This window comes from Penicillium canariense (assembly GCF_028826845.1).
Source record: "Penicillium canariense strain IBT 26290 chromosome Unknown utg000004l_segment0_segment0, whole genome shotgun sequence".
NCBI classification, from domain to species: domain Eukaryota; kingdom Fungi; phylum Ascomycota; class Eurotiomycetes; order Eurotiales; family Aspergillaceae; genus Penicillium; species Penicillium canariense.
In genome coordinates, this window is record NW_026622731.1 from 2,885,367 (window position 1) to 2,904,517 (window position 19,151).

The 19,151-nt window shown below is 52.5% G+C and overlaps 6 protein-coding genes across 6 annotated transcripts; all 6 read right to left on the reverse strand.

Moving 5' to 3' along the window:
• Positions 1 to 328: 328 nt before the first annotated feature.
• On the reverse strand, positions 329 to 787 carry N7482_007360 (uncharacterized protein; the record flags this gene model as incomplete). Its single annotated transcript, XM_056689485.1, has 2 exons — positions 329 to 464; positions 576 to 787. The coding sequence occupies 2 exons, from the start codon at positions 785 to 787 to the stop codon at positions 329 to 331; spliced, it is 348 nt and encodes a 115-aa protein (XP_056541914.1).
• A 996-nt stretch (positions 788 to 1,783) lies between these two features.
• On the reverse strand, positions 1,784 to 4,333 carry N7482_007361 (uncharacterized protein; the record flags this gene model as incomplete). The annotated part of the gene is made up of 2 exons (XM_056689486.1): positions 1,784 to 3,613; positions 3,692 to 4,333. 2 exons carry the CDS (start codon positions 4,331 to 4,333, stop codon positions 1,784 to 1,786), a joined length of 2,472 nt encoding a protein of 823 aa, XP_056541915.1.
• Positions 4,334 to 5,218: 885 nt separating this feature from the next.
• Positions 5,219 to 7,474, reverse strand: N7482_007362 (uncharacterized protein; the record flags this gene model as incomplete). Its single annotated transcript, XM_056689487.1, has 2 exons — positions 5,219 to 6,972; positions 7,045 to 7,474. The coding sequence occupies 2 exons, from the start codon at positions 7,472 to 7,474 to the stop codon at positions 5,219 to 5,221; spliced, it is 2,184 nt and encodes a 727-aa protein (XP_056541916.1).
• A 628-nt stretch (positions 7,475 to 8,102) lies between these two features.
• On the reverse strand, positions 8,103 to 9,020 carry N7482_007363 (uncharacterized protein; the record flags this gene model as incomplete). The annotated part of the gene is made up of 4 exons (XM_056689488.1): positions 8,103 to 8,465; positions 8,527 to 8,664; positions 8,741 to 8,769; positions 8,855 to 9,020. 4 exons carry the CDS (start codon positions 9,018 to 9,020, stop codon positions 8,103 to 8,105), a joined length of 696 nt encoding a protein of 231 aa, XP_056541917.1.
• Positions 9,021 to 10,723: 1,703 nt separating this feature from the next.
• N7482_007364 (putative ABC multidrug transporter) lies at positions 10,724 to 15,178 on the reverse strand (the record flags this gene model as incomplete). The annotated part of the gene is made up of 2 exons (XM_056689489.1): positions 10,724 to 12,134; positions 12,186 to 15,178. 2 exons carry the CDS (start codon positions 15,176 to 15,178, stop codon positions 10,724 to 10,726), a joined length of 4,404 nt encoding a protein of 1,467 aa, XP_056541918.1.
• A 2,332-nt stretch (positions 15,179 to 17,510) lies between these two features.
• N7482_007365 (SRPBCC domain-containing protein) lies at positions 17,511 to 18,093 on the reverse strand (the record flags this gene model as incomplete). The annotated part of the gene is made up of 3 exons (XM_056689490.1): positions 17,511 to 17,744; positions 17,818 to 17,967; positions 18,034 to 18,093. The coding sequence occupies 3 exons, from the start codon at positions 18,091 to 18,093 to the stop codon at positions 17,511 to 17,513; spliced, it is 444 nt and encodes a 147-aa protein (XP_056541919.1).
• Between the last annotated feature and the right edge of the window lie 1,058 nt (positions 18,094 to 19,151).

The window sequence follows — 19,151 nt, forward strand, 5'->3', positions numbered from 1 at the left end:
CATAGAGGGATAGTGGACATCCTCTCCCTCCCTTTCTAGCTTGCTATGTCCCTTGAAGCCATGTGTATGACTGTATTTTTATAAAGGAAAAGTTTCTGCACTCAATGAAAGTAGATGAAAAACGATCTGCATGTTCGAGCATAACAGACTTTCATTCTGCAGCTTTTATATGCGGCTGGGATAAGGAACAGGCGCATGCCCTTCTGGGGAAGCAATCATACAAATAGACTGGAATCTAGAAGAGCTCTCAGTCTTCGAAGTCGCGCGGATAATAACACAAGAATCATAGACTATACACAACCACCCTCCCCCAACCCATGCCTCAACATCATGGCGTTGCAGTCATTATCCCCATCGCTCCCTGACCTTGGCCTTGGGCCTGGGGCGGCATTTGTTCCAGAACAACTGCATAGAACTTGCCTTCCTCCGATGTATCATGGTACGGGCCCGCAGCAACGACAGCCCTGGTGAAAATGATTAGGTCAGCTTTTCCCAAACCGGAACCGATATTGAATCCCGCAAAAGAAAGGATATAGAATATAGGATAGAAGACAAGGAGAAGGAAAAAAACATACCACCCCTTGTACTTTGGCTGATTGAAAATCTCAGTAAACACCTTCAGAATGCGCAGCGGAAGCTTCAAGATTGATGGCAGCTCCGGCCCTTCGCCGCAGATGGGCAGACCCAGTTTGTTGACGGGGAGATAGACGACCTCCGCCGAGTCATGCGGGTTGCGCGCCTCCTGGAAGATGAGGAGGCGGCGCGAGATCGGCAGGGGATTGCTCATGGTCGTGGGAATGGGGATAGATGAGACTTGATTATGCAATGATGCAATTCGCTGTCTGTCGGTGAATGATACGCAGTATCCAGGGGAGCCTGTGCGCGGAAGATGCGCTCGCTTTGAGTCGTTGCTATCCCGCGCGGGGATTGGGGATCTCGCGCCTCGCGCCTCGCGCTTCAGAGAGACGCTCCTCGCCTGCGGAATCCCGTTATTATGATTCTAAAATAAACAGCAGAGAAAGGGGTCGTCAGTAGATCTTACTCGGATATCCGCGCAGCCACTGGTGCACTAGCCGGACGGAGGAGGTGCGACAGGCTCTGCTTATCCAGTCTGGGATCCGCGATCAAAATACCCGTGGAGGGGGACCGCGGGGCGAAAAGGGGGGATGCCGCGTACTTCACCCGCGCCGCGACAGAGAGCGCTGTTTCTAGAAGAAATCAGGATCGGGTATGAAGGATCGCTGTTGAATCTAAGGCCATGCACGCCCGATAAATACCGAAATATGGGTTGTAGGTCTTTCGGTGGACCGACGCTGGTGCTGCTCTCATTTGCCGTGCGCGTTGACGCTGGTGGGGCTGGAGGGGAAGATGTGAGCCGCCACGCGTGGGTTGTACTATTGAGACTAATGGCTCGACTGGAAAGGCCAGGGATATAGGCATAAGGTTCGGGGTTTAAGTAGGATATAGGCTATTTTCATCATCGGAAAGACACCCTGTGAGAGTCCAGTCTGGTTCAGAATTGATTTGGATACAGGCAAAGTAGTAGGGAGATGCGCGCAACTTCGACACGAATCGTATAGTAAATAGACAATACTATGGATATGGATCAACCATGCGGGGAGAACAGAAGGAAATATATCTGATAAAAGGATAGATAGAAAAGACATTGGGTATCATGGAGACTTTAAAAAAAAAAAGAGAAAAAGGGAAAGGAAGGAACAGAGCGAGATCGTACAAGGATACCAAGCACACATACCAGGCCTCATACAGAGCGAGCTGGGAGTTAAGCATCAAGCTCGCCATCGAGCACTCTCCGCGCCGCATCCAGTCGTCGCCGCAGCACACGCGCGGCCTTCACGTCTGGATCGGGCGAGGTCGTGAGGGCCTGGAGCTCCATGCAGACATTGCCAAGGCTGTGGAAGAGCTGCTCCAGCATCTGGGTATCGTCGTGGTTGATACCGCCGGAGGTGGGAGTCGCGGAGCCAGGGTGCGGGCTCGAAGCCGCGCGAACGGTCGAAACAAGCGAGGAAACAAGAGATGTCGGAGTCGCAGAGCCGGCGGTCGAGGACCGGCCTGTCATGTCCATATTCCGTGATGGAGATTCCTGGAATCCGACTGGGGTGGCATTGCCATCGTCGCGCGCGCCACGGGGCGTTTCAGAGCGGTCAGTCCCGGTGGCAGGGCCGGCATGTTGGCTGTGATGGCGGTGGCGTAGTTCATGGTTGAACCGCCGGTCCCAGTACAGGATGTCGTCCGCGTCATCGGGCATCGGCTCGCCTTCGGTGGCCGTAGCAAATGTGGCATCGCTCGAGACAGACACAGCGCTGTTAGCTCGAGAGTGTCGCACCGGTTGGGTAGGTCGCGTCGTCTCAGCAGAACCCCGAGAGCTGACGCTTCTACGGCGCATCTGCTGCGAGAAGTTGCCCAGAGCGCTGTGGAGAATGAAATGCTCGTAGTCGAAGGCGTCCTCGCGCTCCTCGTGGGGTGTGGCTAGGTCTGCGTCGAGCGGCTCACGCAGGATTTCGTCCAGCGCTTCCCGGTCGATGTCGCCATCGTCAAAGTAGTCGCCCTCCTCAGCGTCTTCATACAAGCTCACCGAGGCAGACTGGCGGCCGTTATAGCCGCCATGCCCGTGACCCTGCCAAGTCCTGTCCGTACCCTGCGCAAGATTGGGACTTTGCTCCATAGGGCTATCATCACTTTGCTCAGGGTTAAAAGGCCCGGTTTGATGCTTGGGAGCAGTTTCGGTGTAGTACTGCCGGGACTGGGTCTCGCGTGCATATTCTGAGCTCCCGTCCCGTCGAGCGCTCGACCCGCGGCTGCTTCGACCGTCGCGGACCTCCAAGCCATTCTGGTACCAAGGGTCCGCAGCAGTCAAAGGACTAGGCGTGCGCAGGCTTTGCAAGCTCCGCCGGCGGAGATTATCCTCCTGGGTCCGCACCTTGAGCGAGGATATCTTGATGTGGAGACCCTTCATCTGGTACTGAAGGTCACGTACCTGTAGCTGGGACTGCGCGCGGCTGGGTGGTCCGTACGAGCTGTAAACCGGGCTGAAGTCACCTCCGTTGGAGTTAGATCTGGACTCGTCCTCCTCAGAAAAGCCCAGACCCCTGGGAGAGGATGTGGAGCTGTCATCCCGGAGAACAGGGGACTGGATGACCGGGGAGTCCAGAAGGCCCGGTGATTGTGCTGGCTGAGGCGATTGTGCCTGGTCTAAATGCGGAGGCCGCATAGATGAGATAGACGCCCGATGTGTAAGATAGGATCGTGTAGGGTCATATTGAAAGGAACGCTCGTCGTTGTGGAAACTCGACATGCTACTCGATCCCATCGCCGAGACCGAACGGGACGGTCGCTTCGTATCAGTTGACAAGCTTGACTCTGGAGGGAAGTTGGTATCGCTATGTACGCGCGAATGCCGTTTGGTCGATGCCTCCTGCGGAAGGAGCGACTGGCGCCGCAGCGTAGATCCCTTGCGATCTGCTTTGGAAATGGACCGGTACAGCCCACCGGGGTGCAGCCCCATGGGCGACGTGGCCCCCGACGCCGACGGCGAGGGCGAGGGCGTGAGACGCACCGACGAGCGAGCGCGGTTCAAATTGCCTTCCATTAACTGTCGAACAAGTTAGCAACTTAGCAACCGCTGGAATGCCCCTATTTTTCGCCTCTACCGTGCCCGGTCTCCACATACCGTCAGACGCTTCTTTGCATTCTCAAGAATCCGCTCTGCTTCACTGCTCAATATCACGGACGAGATTTCTTCTCCAGGGCCCTTGCCCTTGGCCACAGATGCCACGACGCTGCTATCTGGCAATGCAGTTGCAGCCCTGACCCCGTCCCCGCTATCACGGGTCTTGTTTCCACCTTCCGCGGCACTCGGATTCGGCGACACGTCCGGCGCAGTCTGCGGCGAGGATGCCTCTCGTGAGGCGCGCCCACCTCCCACACTCGCCGTCGAGCTAGAGCTACTACTCCACGCCGCATTTGCCGTCCCCTGATGTCCGGACACAGTCAAATGATCCGTTCGCGGCGAGATTGCTCGCCTCTGCTGGTGCGGTTCAGCATCTTGGAACCGCTCTGATCGCGCAGGCGACAGCTCCTCCCCGATATCCGACAAGCGGCGATTGACATTCCCGTCCTCGTGCGTCCGGTTGTGCCGCGAAAAATTTTTCTTGGGCCGGCCGGGGCCGGCATGAGGGTCGGCGGCGTTGTAGCGCGCATTCAGGTTGGTCAGGTAAACCAGCTGGGAGGGCGGGGATGGGGTTTGGGATTCGCGCTCGCTGCCGTCATACGGCAGGATCATGTCCGGGTCGGTCAGGGTGAGGGAGGGCATGCGTGACGAAGGGAGGCCCGGGGCCGGGGTGGTTCTCTTGGTCAGATTTGGACTGGAGGATGGAAAGGAGAAGGGGAAACGAAGAGGCCGTTGGTACAAGCAGCCTAGTCCGTTCGGCGTCGATTTGCCCTGAAAACTGCCCCTAACGGGCGCGGTGGATGCGGTTTAGCGTACCGAGATCCTTGCCCGTTTGGGCAGCGTGTGGTTGAAGATAATCGCGCTGTTGCTGCGAGGGATTAGCTATCGCTTTTCTGGTGGCGTCTCCGATGTGCCGACAAGCAGAGTGGTTGGTGGGACTGGGAGTGCCTCGTTAGGATTACGAGGGTCGGTGTGGTGGGAGGTAAGAGGGGGAAGTATACAAGTCGTCTTTCACAAAAAGGCATTGTTGTCACGAAGCTCATAGAGTTTTTAGGTTACCCAGTGTTTAATTACACTAACCTCCACTCGGCAAACACGTCCAACAAAGTCTAAGATATCTAGAGCGCCCGTGCCCTCCTGCAGCAGCCAATGGCACGAACCACCCTAATTAGACAATAGTGGACATTGTGCCCGAGCTTCCGAACTTATAGCTCAGTTTGAGGTGATACAAGGGCGCGCGAAATGACTGCTGCAAGTTGGTCAAGCAAGGACTGCCCTGTTCAGCTGTCGGGGGCGAACACCCGCCATCGGGCGGTTCGAACCCCTGAGATCCGCGGCTGCGTTCCACGGGAATCCACCGCTTGGTGGAGACTCTAATTTTACAATTTCATGAGAACAACCACGACTAGAGGTCATCGAAATAGAATGCTTTTTGTTCGCGACTCCGTTTGTACATGTTACACAATAACGACATCCATTAAACGCCCTTCCACTCAGAGACCAGTAATCAAGGCCCAATGCTCATATCTATAGCTTCTGCAGCAGCAGCTTGGCACCGCTGGCCGCGGGACCAGCCTTCTTCTCGCCCTTGCCGGAATCCGCGGCCTTCGTCAGCGCCTTCTGATTCTTCTTGAGGGTCTTGAGCAGCTCGCTCTTGCCCTTGAAGTCGTCCGACTCGGCCATCGCGACAATTACAAAGGTATCGGGGCCCGTGGCCCACTCCACAACCTCGTTGCGGATCTGCTCGTACAGCAGGTCGTGGAAGTTCAGAGGCGGGCTCAGCTTTTCCACAGACTTGGTGGCCGGGTTGTACCGGCCACCCTGCACGAGGGACTTAAGCAGACGCCCGAAGGCGGCGCCAGAGTCCCGCTGCTCGGGGGCAGGGTCGGAGTCGCCCTGCTCGGCCTCGGGCTTCTCGGCATTGGCGACAGCCTTGGTCTTCGCGGCGTTGGCGACGGCCTCCAGGGCGGCGGTCTTGTCGCCGGTAGCTTCGAATAGCACCTCGCCGATGAACTGGCATCCGAAGCTCGTCTGGAGCAGAGTCTCGGCGCGGGCGGCAATAAAGGCAAGCAGGGTAGGCGAGGCGGCTGCAGCCAGCTCGTTGCGCCGGACGGCGGGTTCTTTCTTCGAGGTTTCTTTCCGGATCTCGCGAATCTCCTTGAGCACTTCCTGGTCGGCCTCGGGCAGAAGCCACTTCACACGATCACCAGCGAAGGGGAAAAGCACTGGGACACGGGCAATCAAGTCGTTGACCTGGAGGGTCAGCTCCTCATTGCGAGCCTCTTCCGCATCGTTCTGGTTCAAGAGCTCCGAAAAGATAGACTTGCCGCTCAGTTTCGTGTCGTCAATCACTTCGTATGCGGCAAGGATTACCATGTGACCGTTCACATCGCCTGCCATCATCTTGATGGTGTCTCTGTAGAAGCGCAGAAGCAGCTTGCGGTCTTTAGCACCAGCGTAGGCCAGGGTCAAACACATCAGGCGCGAGCCGGACTGGGTGAACGCCAGGTTCTTCACCAGATCACCCTCCTCATCGCCCTTGAGCAGCTCGATAAATTCGTTCGCCTCGTTGCTGCCGGGCTTGGTGCTGAGGAAATATTGCAACATAGCATCGTGCAAGAGAGTGAAACCGGTGGTTTTCTTTTGAACCATGTGGTTGATGATCTCGTGCAAGAAGTGCATGATAGGCGACCGCTTCTCAGGGTGCGCCTCCAGGATCTTGGGGAGATCGGACGTCTCCTTGTCATCCTGGAAGATGGCAAACTCAGGGCCGTACCACTCGCGGAGGATTCGGCGGCGCTGCTCCTTGGTCGCCACTGTACGGTAGATATCGTCGAGAATCCACGATGCCTCGGGGTGGCGAATAAGACGCTTAACATGTCCGTAGAACTCGGGGATGATCAGATCCCGTGTCTCTGTATCACCGTGCACGATCAACTTGCCAACCAGAAACTTGGCGTAGCGGCTCTGTGCCAGCTCCTTATAGCTCCCCTTCAACTCCTGCGCAATCCCCTTGCGCTGCTCCAGGTTACCATACTTCAAAGCAGTCTGGATAATTCGCACTGAGTCGTGCTTGAACACGAAATCGCGGACGCGGCCGGTGATAATCTCGAATAGTTCCTTGATGAGCTTCTTCCGTTGTTCAAGCGGGACGTGGGACTTGCGGCGCAGCTGCTCCCAGAGCTTCTTAGAGCGGGCGATCATGTCAGCATTGGGCTTGGCTGCCTTGCGCTCCAGCTGGAGGGCCTTTTGCTTTGCGTGCGACTCGCGGGACGCATTGCCTATCAAAATAGCGATGTTAGTATTCTCAGCCCAATTTGATTCCGCGGTGTATAATGTAACAGAATACATACTCTTTGCTGCCTCGCCGCCGTTCTGTTGTTTGCCATCCTGTGCGGTGGTAGCCGTCTTATCCGACTTGAAGCTCTTTTGCTCCCCAGGTTCCTTTTCCTCGCTGTCCTCATCATCGTCGCTCACTCCGTCCATGTCAACATCCTTGGGAGAAGCATCCAGGGTATCAAAATCGTCATCCCCGGAAGCCGAAGAAAGATCGTCGATGTCGAAGTCGTCGTCATCCTCCTCGGAGTCCTCCTCCTGAACCTTCTTCTTGGATGCCTTCTTGTCGGTCTTGCCGGACTTGACGCCCTTTTTCGAAGAAGCAGCAGCCGCCTTCTTCGCCGGCGCGGCGGTCTTGGTTTTCTTCACTGGTGCGGAGACCTGGCTCTTGCTCCGCTTTCCATTGCGGTCCTCAGCGGCGTCGACACGACGTTTCACACCAGGCATGGTTGATATAAGTCACAGCGACGCTGGTAATGTCTCTGGACTGGGAATGGACAAAAAGTTGGGTAGGTTTACGAGCTGCAGATGCCCGTTGTGCTGGAGGATAATTTTTTTGGTTGCGGGCGGAGGAAGTTTTTTTGCCGGTTGTTTGCACGGTTTGCACTGATAAGAGCCTGCGATCGAGTTGCAAGACAGAACGTGTTGACATATTTGGAGAAATACTGTGTCTATATATTATGATTGCATATATAGCGTTTATTGTATTGTAATTCATTGGTAAGTGTATATCAGCCATTTCTAAAGGAATTTGTGTGGGATAAGAGGACTCGATCTTGTCATGTCGCCATTAGGGCCAGTCCTCGGTCAATTCAAAAAAAGGAAAAGAAACAAGGTGAAAAAAAAAGAAAAAAGAATTGTACAAAGAAGATGCAAATAAAGGAGAGCCGTGCACCATCCCTCAATAGAAACAACTGCATCCATTAGCGACAGCTGCGTGTCCAGCGGATATCATCGACAAACAAGAGAACATGGCGCGAATCAATCACGCGACCCTGATAAGCCAGAACGCCCCAATAAATCAAACCGCTTGTCGAAAATATCGTCTCATCATGCATGCTCAGCCAGCTGGTTGCTATTCGCTGTTCTCAGCGGCAGGTGCTACGACAGCTGTCGGGGTCTTCACGGTGCCCAACTCCGATCCACCCCCGCTCTGCCCGTGCTTTCGGCCGGGTATGTGGAACCCAAAGGATGTTGACGACTTGTTGGCGGATTGTTGTGTGTCGTTGGACGAATCGCCAAATCGTGCGAAGAGCCCTTTTTTCTTGGGCTTGGAGTCATCATTAAGGCCGACATCCTCAAAATTCTCTTCTTCCATGCGCTCGGGCCGTTCGAAGCTGGTGGAACGCACGGAGTTGATGCGGGAAAAGCGGGAGTCGAGAGACGTTCGGGAGGGCGCGGCTTCGGAGTGTAGTACCGGGGAGCGGGCGGAGATGTCCTGAGTTGGGTCAGTCTTGGTTGTCTTGCGCTGGTCAAGCGATGGCCATGGAGGTGCGTACGAATGAACGACGATACGAATCGAATGATTCGCGCGAGATCGAGAAGGGTTCATTCTCATCGACGAGATCACGATGGTTCGCCGACCGCGACGAGCCAGGGTACCGGTGCCAGAAGCTTTGTTTCTCAGGAGGAGAAGGCTATATCCACTGTCAGTCGGCGCCTTCCTCCCGGTTCGTCGATTGCATTGTTCAATCGTCGAGGGAGATACTAAACCGGAAGATAAACGCCGCTATCGTTCACGACTATCAGATCAAGCAATATTAGCAAATTATACCCTTGACAAGCGTGTACTACAGCGACGTAGTGAGAAGTCAGGCCCAGTCGTACCACTCAATTTGTATTCGGGAGGCTGTTGGCCGTCACAACTCCGGCGCATACTGATGGGAGCCGGGCCCGGGCGCTGGTTCGGCGACAGACGGGTCTCGTCCAAGACAGCCACGTCGGCGCCATTGGGCTGGGGCTTTCGGCCGAGGAGATTGCGAAAAGGAGGCATAGTTAACAAAAGGGCCACCAGAAAGGAGGATTGGAAGCCGAAGAGAAGAAAACCCCGGCGATGAAATGCGACCAACTGGGGACCCATCACGTGATCAGCCCCATCCCCAGTTTGCTCGGCTCACCAACTACGTCATGCCCTCCCTCTCCATCGTCCGATCAGCAGTCCTCCCACATCAGCCATAGCGATGATCGCGATCAGCCAATCTGCGTAAAAATGGCTGTTCCTGCTCATTCCCCCTTGGGTCCCACAGTCCTGCATCCTCCTGGATCCACACTCTCCGCATATCCGGATGGGGCAGTGCCCGCGTGAGAAACTGGTGGTACAGCGCACTGACGCGACGCTCAGTGCCAAACTGCTGCGCCTCTGAATGGCCTCCCTACAGTGAATCCACAACAGGGTGACCGCTGAAGTCATCAGGGGTTAAAATCAACGCTAATGTGCGTTGCCAGTCTAGATATCGCTGGCTTCTGGCTTCGGCGACCCTCGCCTGTTTCCTTGACTATACTTTTACTCATATGTCATAATGGAAATTCCCTTTTGCATAATTGTTACTTTCTTATGGAGGAAAGATCTGCACTAGCAGAAATATAGAAAACCGGACTTCTCCGCCAGCTCTTTGGCAATAGGCGGCAAGACCTTTGCGGCTCCTATATTGTAGTCTTGAATGAGAGGCAATCCATGGATCTATACCGAGCCTACAATGGGAAGCGGCGAGGGCATTGTCCCTCTTGATGAGCAGCCCTCTCCTTTCAATCTCGCAAGGACTCACCCAGATTGGTTCAAACTCAAATATTGATCGTCGAACTACTTCACGGCCCAGGATCTTGAGATCAAGCGTGCAGAACAAGTCGCGATGAACGGTTCAGATGATATGAATTGAGGTTTCAAAGAGGTATCGCAAGGCTGTAGCATTTAGAAAGCTACACTCACTCACTGAACCGAAATATAATCTGGCTGCGATGCTACTCTCGACACAGAAAGCCGTTCGGATCTTCCAACTTATCCGCGCTCTTCATATCCTCCAGCGTACAAGTCCTCGTTCGTTCCATCCTACACATCTTCCTTCGAAATGCCAGCCATTGGGCTTCGGCCGTGCACTGTATTCGAATGCGATGAGCCCAGGAATAACAATTCTCACCACAAGGTAGCGACAATATTTAGTCATGTGGGACGAAGAATGGCGTATAATAAAGATTACCGTGGATGGCGGTACAATCATTGTGGGCTGTGAGGGCTCTGCCGATAAATTATTTGATTCCTATTGGTCTTTGCTTGTGTTTTGCCGTGGAGGTGATAGCGGTTGATGGCATGGCGGTCTAGTATTTGGCAGTGATCCTCGTTCCCGAACAACAAATATCTGAGTTTGGAAATCACCTAGTTCTTGAGTAGACGATATGAACCACCGAGGGGAAAGCTGAGAATCGACGGGACTTCCGGCAGGTGGTCATGCTCAACATCACTCGCGTCTCAGCAAGTGCCATCAGTGACGACCCTATTTACACCTAAGTGCTAGGTACATATACGAGGTTCGAACTATTTAGCTATACTTATATTAATCCCAGCAGATATAACTTTATCGAAATTTGAAGCGTAGTCTCATCTGGCTACCTAAGAAATTCCAGTTATTGACTCGCACAATGACCGAACATATTTATGAATGGAATGGTGTATGATTCTATCCCGTCTATTAAGCCCTTAAGCTAAGCAGCCTTCTGCTTGCCAAAATTCCACTTCTTCACCCGGAAACAATAGTACAAAGCAACAGCCGCAGCAATGTCAACTGCGATATAAACCCAAAAGATGCCAAAATTACGCCATCGCTCATCCCATACCATTCGCACGGAGCTCAAGTACTGATCAGTTGTCGAGAGAGAGCAATAGGCACAAGACTGGGTAGCGTTTGGATTCTCCAAATACCCAGGGGCCACAGAAAGGTACTTCTCAAGGTACTGGCCGCAGGTCGCGCCAGAGGGTGGGTTGAAGACAGACATTTCCGTGTTGCTGCACTTGATCTCTCGGCCGTGCATTTGGTTAGCAGCGACACCGCCCACCCAATAGGTGAATGGAGAAGCCCGGTACATAAAGATCCAGAATCCGGGGAAGGCGTCAGGTGTTTGCATGACACCGTTGAATGTCAAGGACATGGAAAACAGGAGAGTCACGATTGCACCCGCTGTTTCGGCGTCTGGAAGAGCCGCGATGACCATATCCGCGAAAGTGCTGGCATACACGAAGAATTGCAAGAAAAATAGGAGAGCCAATCCTTGTCGCGAGGAGCTCTGTACACCATCCACGGCATAGTAGTAGCAACCGTATACAAGGACACCCATCAGGATCTGGTAGGGAATTTCAACCAGAATGGAAGACGTCATGAACGCGACCCACGAGTAAGTCTTGGAAGGACGCTCGCGGACTTCATAGAGCGCGCGTTGAGTTAGGAACAAAGGGATGATTTGTTGGACCAAGGAAGAAAAGATTGCACAAATCATGAAAAGAGAGAAAATCTGGTCCTGCATACCCTGCAGGGAATGGTCGGGTCTGAAAAAGGAGAACCCGATGAAGAGACCAGAGCAAAGACCCAGCATGATTTTCGACATAACGTAGTCTGGCATCCGCCAGTACTGCTGGAACACTCTGGTCAGGACGATAGGCATTTGCTTCATGATTGGCATAGCAAACTCGGATTGTTCTCTTGGATCTGGAATCTGATCAGGGTCGTGCGCTGGCTGATCTCTCTTGCTCTCGTGGATCCGGTCAATTTCTTTTTGCACACCCGCTGCCTGAGGACTTCCAGTCCATAGGTCAAACCACGCCTTGCCTTCTGGGTTGGTGCCTGCGTTGACTATCTCGAGCATATACTCAGCTGGATTCTCGTCATCAGCACAGGGACGGGCTCCGTGGCTTTCGAAGTAATCAAGGAGGGTGCGAGAGTTGCTGCCAATGGGACCGAAGTATACGGTTTTGCCACCACGAGCGAGGAATAGCAGCTGATCAAATTGCTCGAAAAGGATGGCGCTAGGCTGGTGAATAGTGCACAAGATGGCCTGGCCGGCGTCGGCGAGTTTGCGAAGGAAATTGCAAATTGCCCAGGAACTTTGAGAGTCGAGACCGCTATATCCTGTTAGTAAATATCCGCAGATGGGAATGGTGTATAAGGCTTACCTAGTTGGTTCGTCAAGGAAAAGCAATAATTTAGGCTTGGCAGCCAATTCCACGCCAATGGTCAACAACTTTCTCTGTTCCACGTTCAGGCCCTCACCTGGCACACCCACAACCGCTTCGGCAAATTCCTCCATGTTCAGCATAGAGATAACCTCCTCGACGTAGGCATACTTTTCTTCCTTTGGCACAGAGGCTGGTTGGCGGAGCATTGCGCTAAATCGAAGACTCTCACGCACTGTTGCGGTCTCAAGATGCAGATCTTGTTGCTGGACGTAGCCCGTTTTCCGTTGGAAACTTGAATCAAGGGATTTTCCATTAACGAACATATCGCCAGTGATGACGCCCATGGTTGTGCGATGAGCCAATACATCCAACAGCGTAGTTTTGCCAGCACCACTCACACCCATCAACGCAGTCAGGGTACCCGGTTTGACCCATCCAGAGACATTGTCTAGCAATCGTCTAGGCTCACCCTTGATCTTGATATCATAAACGACATCACGCCAGGTGAAGAGGTCCCGCTGTGGTGGTAGAGACGGCAGGCCAGATTGAGCATTCTCGTTAGACGAAGCTACCACCGGTCCATTGTTTCCGTCTTCTTCGTCGGCACCGCCGTTCTTCAAAGCCTTTGGTTCGTGTCCGCGTCGGAAAACCAACACCTCGGCAGTACTCGTGGTTGATGAGTTGAGCTCGGTGCAGACGAAGTAGATGGCCAGGAAGCCGATCAAAAAGGCGACTAGAATTCCAAAGTTACGCCATACATGGGTGTACGAGTAATGGTAGGCAGCCCAGATATAAGCATCGCCACTGACTGTAGTTTGACCAGCCACAGCACCCTTGGAGGAGCAGATGAAGGTATCACCCTGCATGTTCGGATAAGCTGGGACAATCGAAGAACAGGCAAAGTCGCGACCATGGAACTCATTGGCCACCAGGATTTCGAAGGCATAGTAGATTGGATTGAGATAGTGTATCCAGCCAAACCAGGGATGCATGTATGGCACTGGCACAACGAATCCTGTGTAGATTACCAGTGCTAGAATCAAGATACCGGCGAGAGTCATAGCCTGGGCCACGGTTTTGGTAATGGCGGCCATGGTACGGAAGATTGCACTCATGACAAACATGATGATGAAGTTGATGAGAAAGTAAATAAAAAACTGAGAGGGTTCTCGTCGGAGATTGCTGAGGAAGTATAATATGACATTGAACGCGACTGCGAGCAGGAACTTGACGGGGATGTCGCTCAGGATTCCGGCAATGGCTTCAGTGAATGGATGGTAGAACGCATACGTATTGTGCTTCTCAACGATTGGTCGCTGTGAGTACAGACTGTTGATCTCTGTCATGGCTGTCAAGGCGTTGAGAAGTACTGCATAGAAGAGAACGGCGCCTTTTTGGTAAAAGTTGCTGGTGGCAGCGGGGGTCTCATAGAATACCGATCCAACGATCAGGGCAATCACACAGTTTCCGATAAAGGTTGTGACGGTGGACGTACGTTCATTCCACACACGCTGGTAGGCACGCTTCGTGTTCATCTTGATTTGCATTGGCACACTGAGCAGATAAGGCGAAGCTGAGCGAGTGTGATCTGCCTGCGCCTGAAGCTTCTGATCCTTAAGTTGGCGGATATTATTATCTGACTGCGATGTGACCGCATCATGGTGCTCCTTCATGATTCGCTGCAGCTCTTGATATTCCGGTGAACGATGCCAGTAAGCCTCGAATTCGTCGGGCGTTCGCGGGACTTGGTTCTCCATGCCAGCACGCGCTTGGCGCTCAACCGGATTGGTAACTGAGGTGAGGAAATCGCCAGTGGTTTGACGAGACGGGCACTGCCAGCCTTGTCGCTCAAAGAAGGCCTTTGCTGCATTTGCGGGACCGAAATAGATCTGACGGCCCTCGTAAAGAACCACGGCCTTATCGAAGAGGTCGTAGATCGCCTGACTGGCCTGGTAGATGGCTACGGCATGGGTCGAATCGTGAATATCAGCGGCTAGTCGTAGCGATTGAACAAAATGCAAAGCAGTGGCAGAATCCAAGCCTCTTGTCGAGTTATCCCATGCAGCGAAGGGAGTTCGAGCCAGTGCCATCTCTGCAATGCTGACACGCTTCCGCTCGCCCCCAGACACACCACGGACAGTGTCATTGCCCACTTTGGTGTTGTAAGTATGAGTAAGTCCAAACACTGCCATCATCACCTTGGTGAATGACCTGGCGTATTCTTCACGAGATAGACCTTGCACACGGGCTGAAGGAGTGCGGGCGGTGGCAGCAAACTCGAGCGTCTGACCGACCGTTAAATGAGGGAAGTGCTTGTCAACCTCTTGGTTGTAAACCATCTCACCCTTGAACTCCTTCTGCATTGTCTGCTGTGGGATGCCATTGCAATGAATTTCGGAGTTCTTGTCAAGCTCCAAGCCGTACAGTTCGCCGCACAGAGTCTTGAGAAGAGTGCTGCAGCCAGACCCCGGTCGTCCAAGAACAATTAGAAGCTCACCACTGTCAAGGACACCATCGAACTGCTTTAGGATCTGCTTGGGCGCCTTGGTGCCGCGGTTGAATGTCTCGCGTGGACGAAGAAGCGAGGTGAGCATTCCATCCACCGTCTGCTGCAGCTGCAGGGCAGCACCTGTGCCCGTGACGGTGACATTGCGAAAGTAGACGCTGGCTTTGGAATTAAGAATTCCTTCGCGATTCAGCTGCTGTACTATGTACCGCAGCCACTGGGAGAGGTCGAATTCTTTGTTGTCGGGATCGAGGGCGGGATGATCGGGGCCAATGGCTCGAGAAGCGATCTTGGAGAGTTGTTGGTCGCAGCTGACCAGTTGGGTGATATACTGGGCATCAGCTGGGTCAATTTCAGCCCGGGGGCTCGTGGGTGGTGCTAGGGTATCATTGGAGGAGGATGGTGATGAGGCTCCAGTGCGTTGTTCCTCATAAATACTATGAAGAGGATCCTCATAGGGACCTTCCTCGTGCACGACGTGCATGGTAGGCTGAACGAGCGGCGTAAGGGTCGGAGTTGAGAGAAATGAGTGGATCGAGTGAGGTTCCTAGACGAGAACTATATGACCCAATACTTAAGGAAAATCCAGTCCCAATATCATCGGTGATCGGGACTTCCGAGATCCATGGTCATATCGTCAGTATCCACATGGCGAAAGCCTAGAGGCAACAATCCAGAATTTTCTAGTTTTATGGCGATCCTACGAACCCTCTTGGCTGTTTCGGAGCCGGCGTAAGCCGAATCACTATCTATATCTCCGGCGAAGAGTGGCGGGTGCGCATCATCGAGAGACCTACCCGGAGTGGGAGGTATTCTCTATCCGGGCCTGAAATTCTCGAAGAGGGAGAACCAGAGTTGATTTCTAATCGTCAAAATCAGTATATGGGGTCGCCCGTTTCGATCATCCTCGCAAGGTGTGGGCCTGAAGAAAGTTGATTCAACCAATCGGAGGCACGGACCAGTCTCCCGAAAGATGAGCTGGTAGGGTAACGGCATTGTAATACATAGCCATAGCGGGGCCTCGGCCCCCGAGAATATCTGCCCGGAATAAAATAACTCTGACTTACTAACCAAATTCCATGCACAACTAGCCACCTACATAATACCACATGTGAAATGGGTTCAGATCCATCCCTGCCAATCCCCACAGTTCCACCAGGATAGTTCGATCGGGCTGATAATTGCTCCGTCGGCCACACTTCACCGGAACGTCCTCTGGGCATCATCATTAATCAGATGTTAGCCCCTTGGGTGTAGTTGGCCAATTAGTGATGCCCGGGTCACCATGGAGTGCCGTTTAATGCCTAGAGTTACAATAATGGCTTGAATTGACAGCACCCAATCAAGCCCTGTCTACCTCATAAGTCGTCCGCTGAAGATATACCTCCAATCTTGCTATGCAATGAAGATGCTGTGCTTTTGCCTCATGTGAAACGTCAGGGGCCCATGTATAAGACGTAGTCTATGACGTTCCTGGGCTGTCCCATTGAAGACTGCACGTCTGTATCACCGTCGGCTTACATATATCCCGTTGCCTTCGGGTTTTGGGTGACATTATTAGGTAGATTTCTAATTGGAGGGTTCTCGGAGTCTGAAGCCTTAGCCTTGGGCGGGTTGCAATTTACCCCGAACCCCCGGTAAGGCAAGCAATAGGTCACCATATGCCGACCTCCGACCCCGACCGGGCGGACGGCTGTTTTATGTTTCAGTATTGTGCGAGTTTTTTTATTTTAATTTTTTTTTATTATGACAAAAGTCTCGCATAACTTGAAGTACAAAAGAAAAAGGTATTTCTATTAGTTCCTGAATAGCTTGGACACATTCGAGGGAGATTTCATGGTAAGATAAGATAAAAGGTGGTACTTGGGTTCGAACACGGGGCCTTGAAATTTGAGACTGTGATAATAGGGTGAAAAACATTGTAATATTGTTAATCTGTCATGGATAACCTAGTGGGAGGCCCACCGCCAAGCTGGCAACCTTGCTTCGGCCTTGTGCCAGCGGGTACGTGTGCCCGGTACGAATCCTGGGGTCGCCGCTACACTCGTGCGAGTAATCCACGACGCTGTGAGGCGCTAAGCAATGGAAGTGACCCTTGAGGGAAGCAATTCTGCAGAGACACTTCCACCCTGGGGGTGGCGTCGCCGGAATACACCGTCCCGTTACAGGGAAGCTGGCTGCTTGGTGAGACAACTGCACCTTTCTTTTTTGCTTTGTCTTTTTTGTCTACCTTTTTTCCCTCCCCTCTAATTCTTTTACTTGTGTAACACCTGTCCCCTTGCCTTGCGCTACCATTATCCAGAGGATCTCATCCATCTCCATGCACTGTTTTGATCTTTCAAGCTATTCGTCACAGTCCATTCATTCTTGCCACTTCACCGAATGCGCTCAACCATGTTTCATTTACCTCGGTGTACCTAACTAACATACTGCCGATTACCAATTCTCTATTTCTCACAGCCACGTTCTTGACCCTGGTCTTGGTCGATCATCAGCAGGGGGCTTAATTTGTTTGGGGGCCGTTACAGTCTCAACTCGTACAGGATCTTTCATGCAAGCCAAGGTGCCCAATTAAAGTGCCACGCATGTTAGAACGCTTCAAATATAGTGAGACTATTCAAAATAACTCTAGCAAGGTCGCTTTCGAAACAAAAAGGGGTTATCTTCGTATCACTCTTCGGCCAAGCCAGACTGGCAGGGATATGCGACCGCTGGGGTGGCGTGTGGGGTAAACAAAAGAAGCAGTGCGTATAGCAAACGGGCGTACAAGGTACCCCTGGCGGCGCAAGCCATGGCGTCGTCCTTGACGGCGTAGATTACAAAGCCTCTACTCGAGCCTTGAGGTCTCTGTTGAATTCGGCAAAATGGGCAGCCATCTTCTTGCCCAACAGCGATGGGCCCATCAGGAATGCCAAGGGACCTTTGAGATCCTCGGACTGCGTGAAGACAGTGGCTGATCCGTCCTTGGTGGGCTCCATGCGAAACTGATGCAGACCGGCGATGGTCAATACGGGGGGACCCTGCCAAGAGAACATGTCTTTGGAGTTTTCCTTCAGAAGAGATGATTGTTAGCATCGAGGGGGCAGGATATTTTAAGACAATAGGGGCCCGGGTGGTACCCACCCTGATCTCTGCAATGAACTTCCATCCTTCAATGTTGCACTCAACCTTGTCTCCTTCCGCAAGGGACTCTGCCGACTTGGCCTCGTCCTGGATCTTGACACTCTTGATGAAGTCGGTGTGCCATTCCGAGTAAGCGGAGAAGTTGAGGAGCTATAGCATGCATTCTTTAGCAGACGTACTGTAATCACCTCTGAGAAGAACCAGGCGAGAACGTACCACTTCTCGCACCTTTTCGGGCGGCGCAGCAATCTCTATCTTGCTCTCATTCCGAAGCATTTTGTCTTATATCTGTGGCGTGTGGTATGAAGGTTGAAGAAGTTGAGAAAGGGGCGGGGAATGAGTTGATGGAGGCGGTGCGTGTGCAGAAGGTGTGCTGATTATGCACCGCGGCCCCCCGCCCCTCAGCGACATCGCGATTGTTCACGCAGCTTGTCAGAACCGTGTGGAGCTCCTTATTTACTCATATTTTGAACTAAATGTACTCGCCTATCATCAAGATTACTTAAGGTCTTTCATGATCTTACATATGCTGGGATTGGTTACAAACGTGAAATAAACTTAGCCTCTTTGACAGGCGTATGGGTTCCTCCTGCGGTGTTTGTACTTCGGGTATAGTATCTGTTTGACAAGTTAACTTCAAGACGCCCCGCCCATTGGAAGATATTGCACCGTTGAACCATATAGAATCCTACGATAATATCCTTCTTGCACGGGTTCAGAGCCGGGATTTTGATTTATCTATCAGAAACGATTAGACTGGATCCTATCAATTTAAGAGAATATTGCCATACCTTCGAGTCTAGCCTTCTTCGCCCGGAATCGCGCAGCTGGTACCCTACTAGCAAGCCTCTCCGGAAGGGTATCGGTCGCATTGTAAACAGCCGAGATCCGCTCGCTTCTGAGAGGAAGGTTCTGTAGCTGCATCGTGTCGAGAAGCAAATTTCGGCTAAGGGAATAGAGAGATTTTGGCCAGCTTAATTACACAAAAGTCAGTCGAATTATGTTTGAACTATCGATCTTTGATTATTCCAATCTAACTCTTCACTTCGACTTTAATATCGGCGTACTAGTAAGGCAGCGTCTTTCTCTCGTAACCGTAGAGGTCTCCTATCCCTGCTTTGTCAGTTATCCAGCCGTATTCTTGTATGTTCTCGATATCTTTTGTGGGCACTGTGCCATTTGCGGGCCATCAAATCACATCGCGCCAACTCAGGCAAGATATGCAGGCACCGTCAAGATCCTTTTAATTTATATTGATTGTAGTAGGACAGTCTTGCAATGCAGGACTATTACTCTATGGCCATGAATATAGGCTCTACAATCTCCCTGGATCT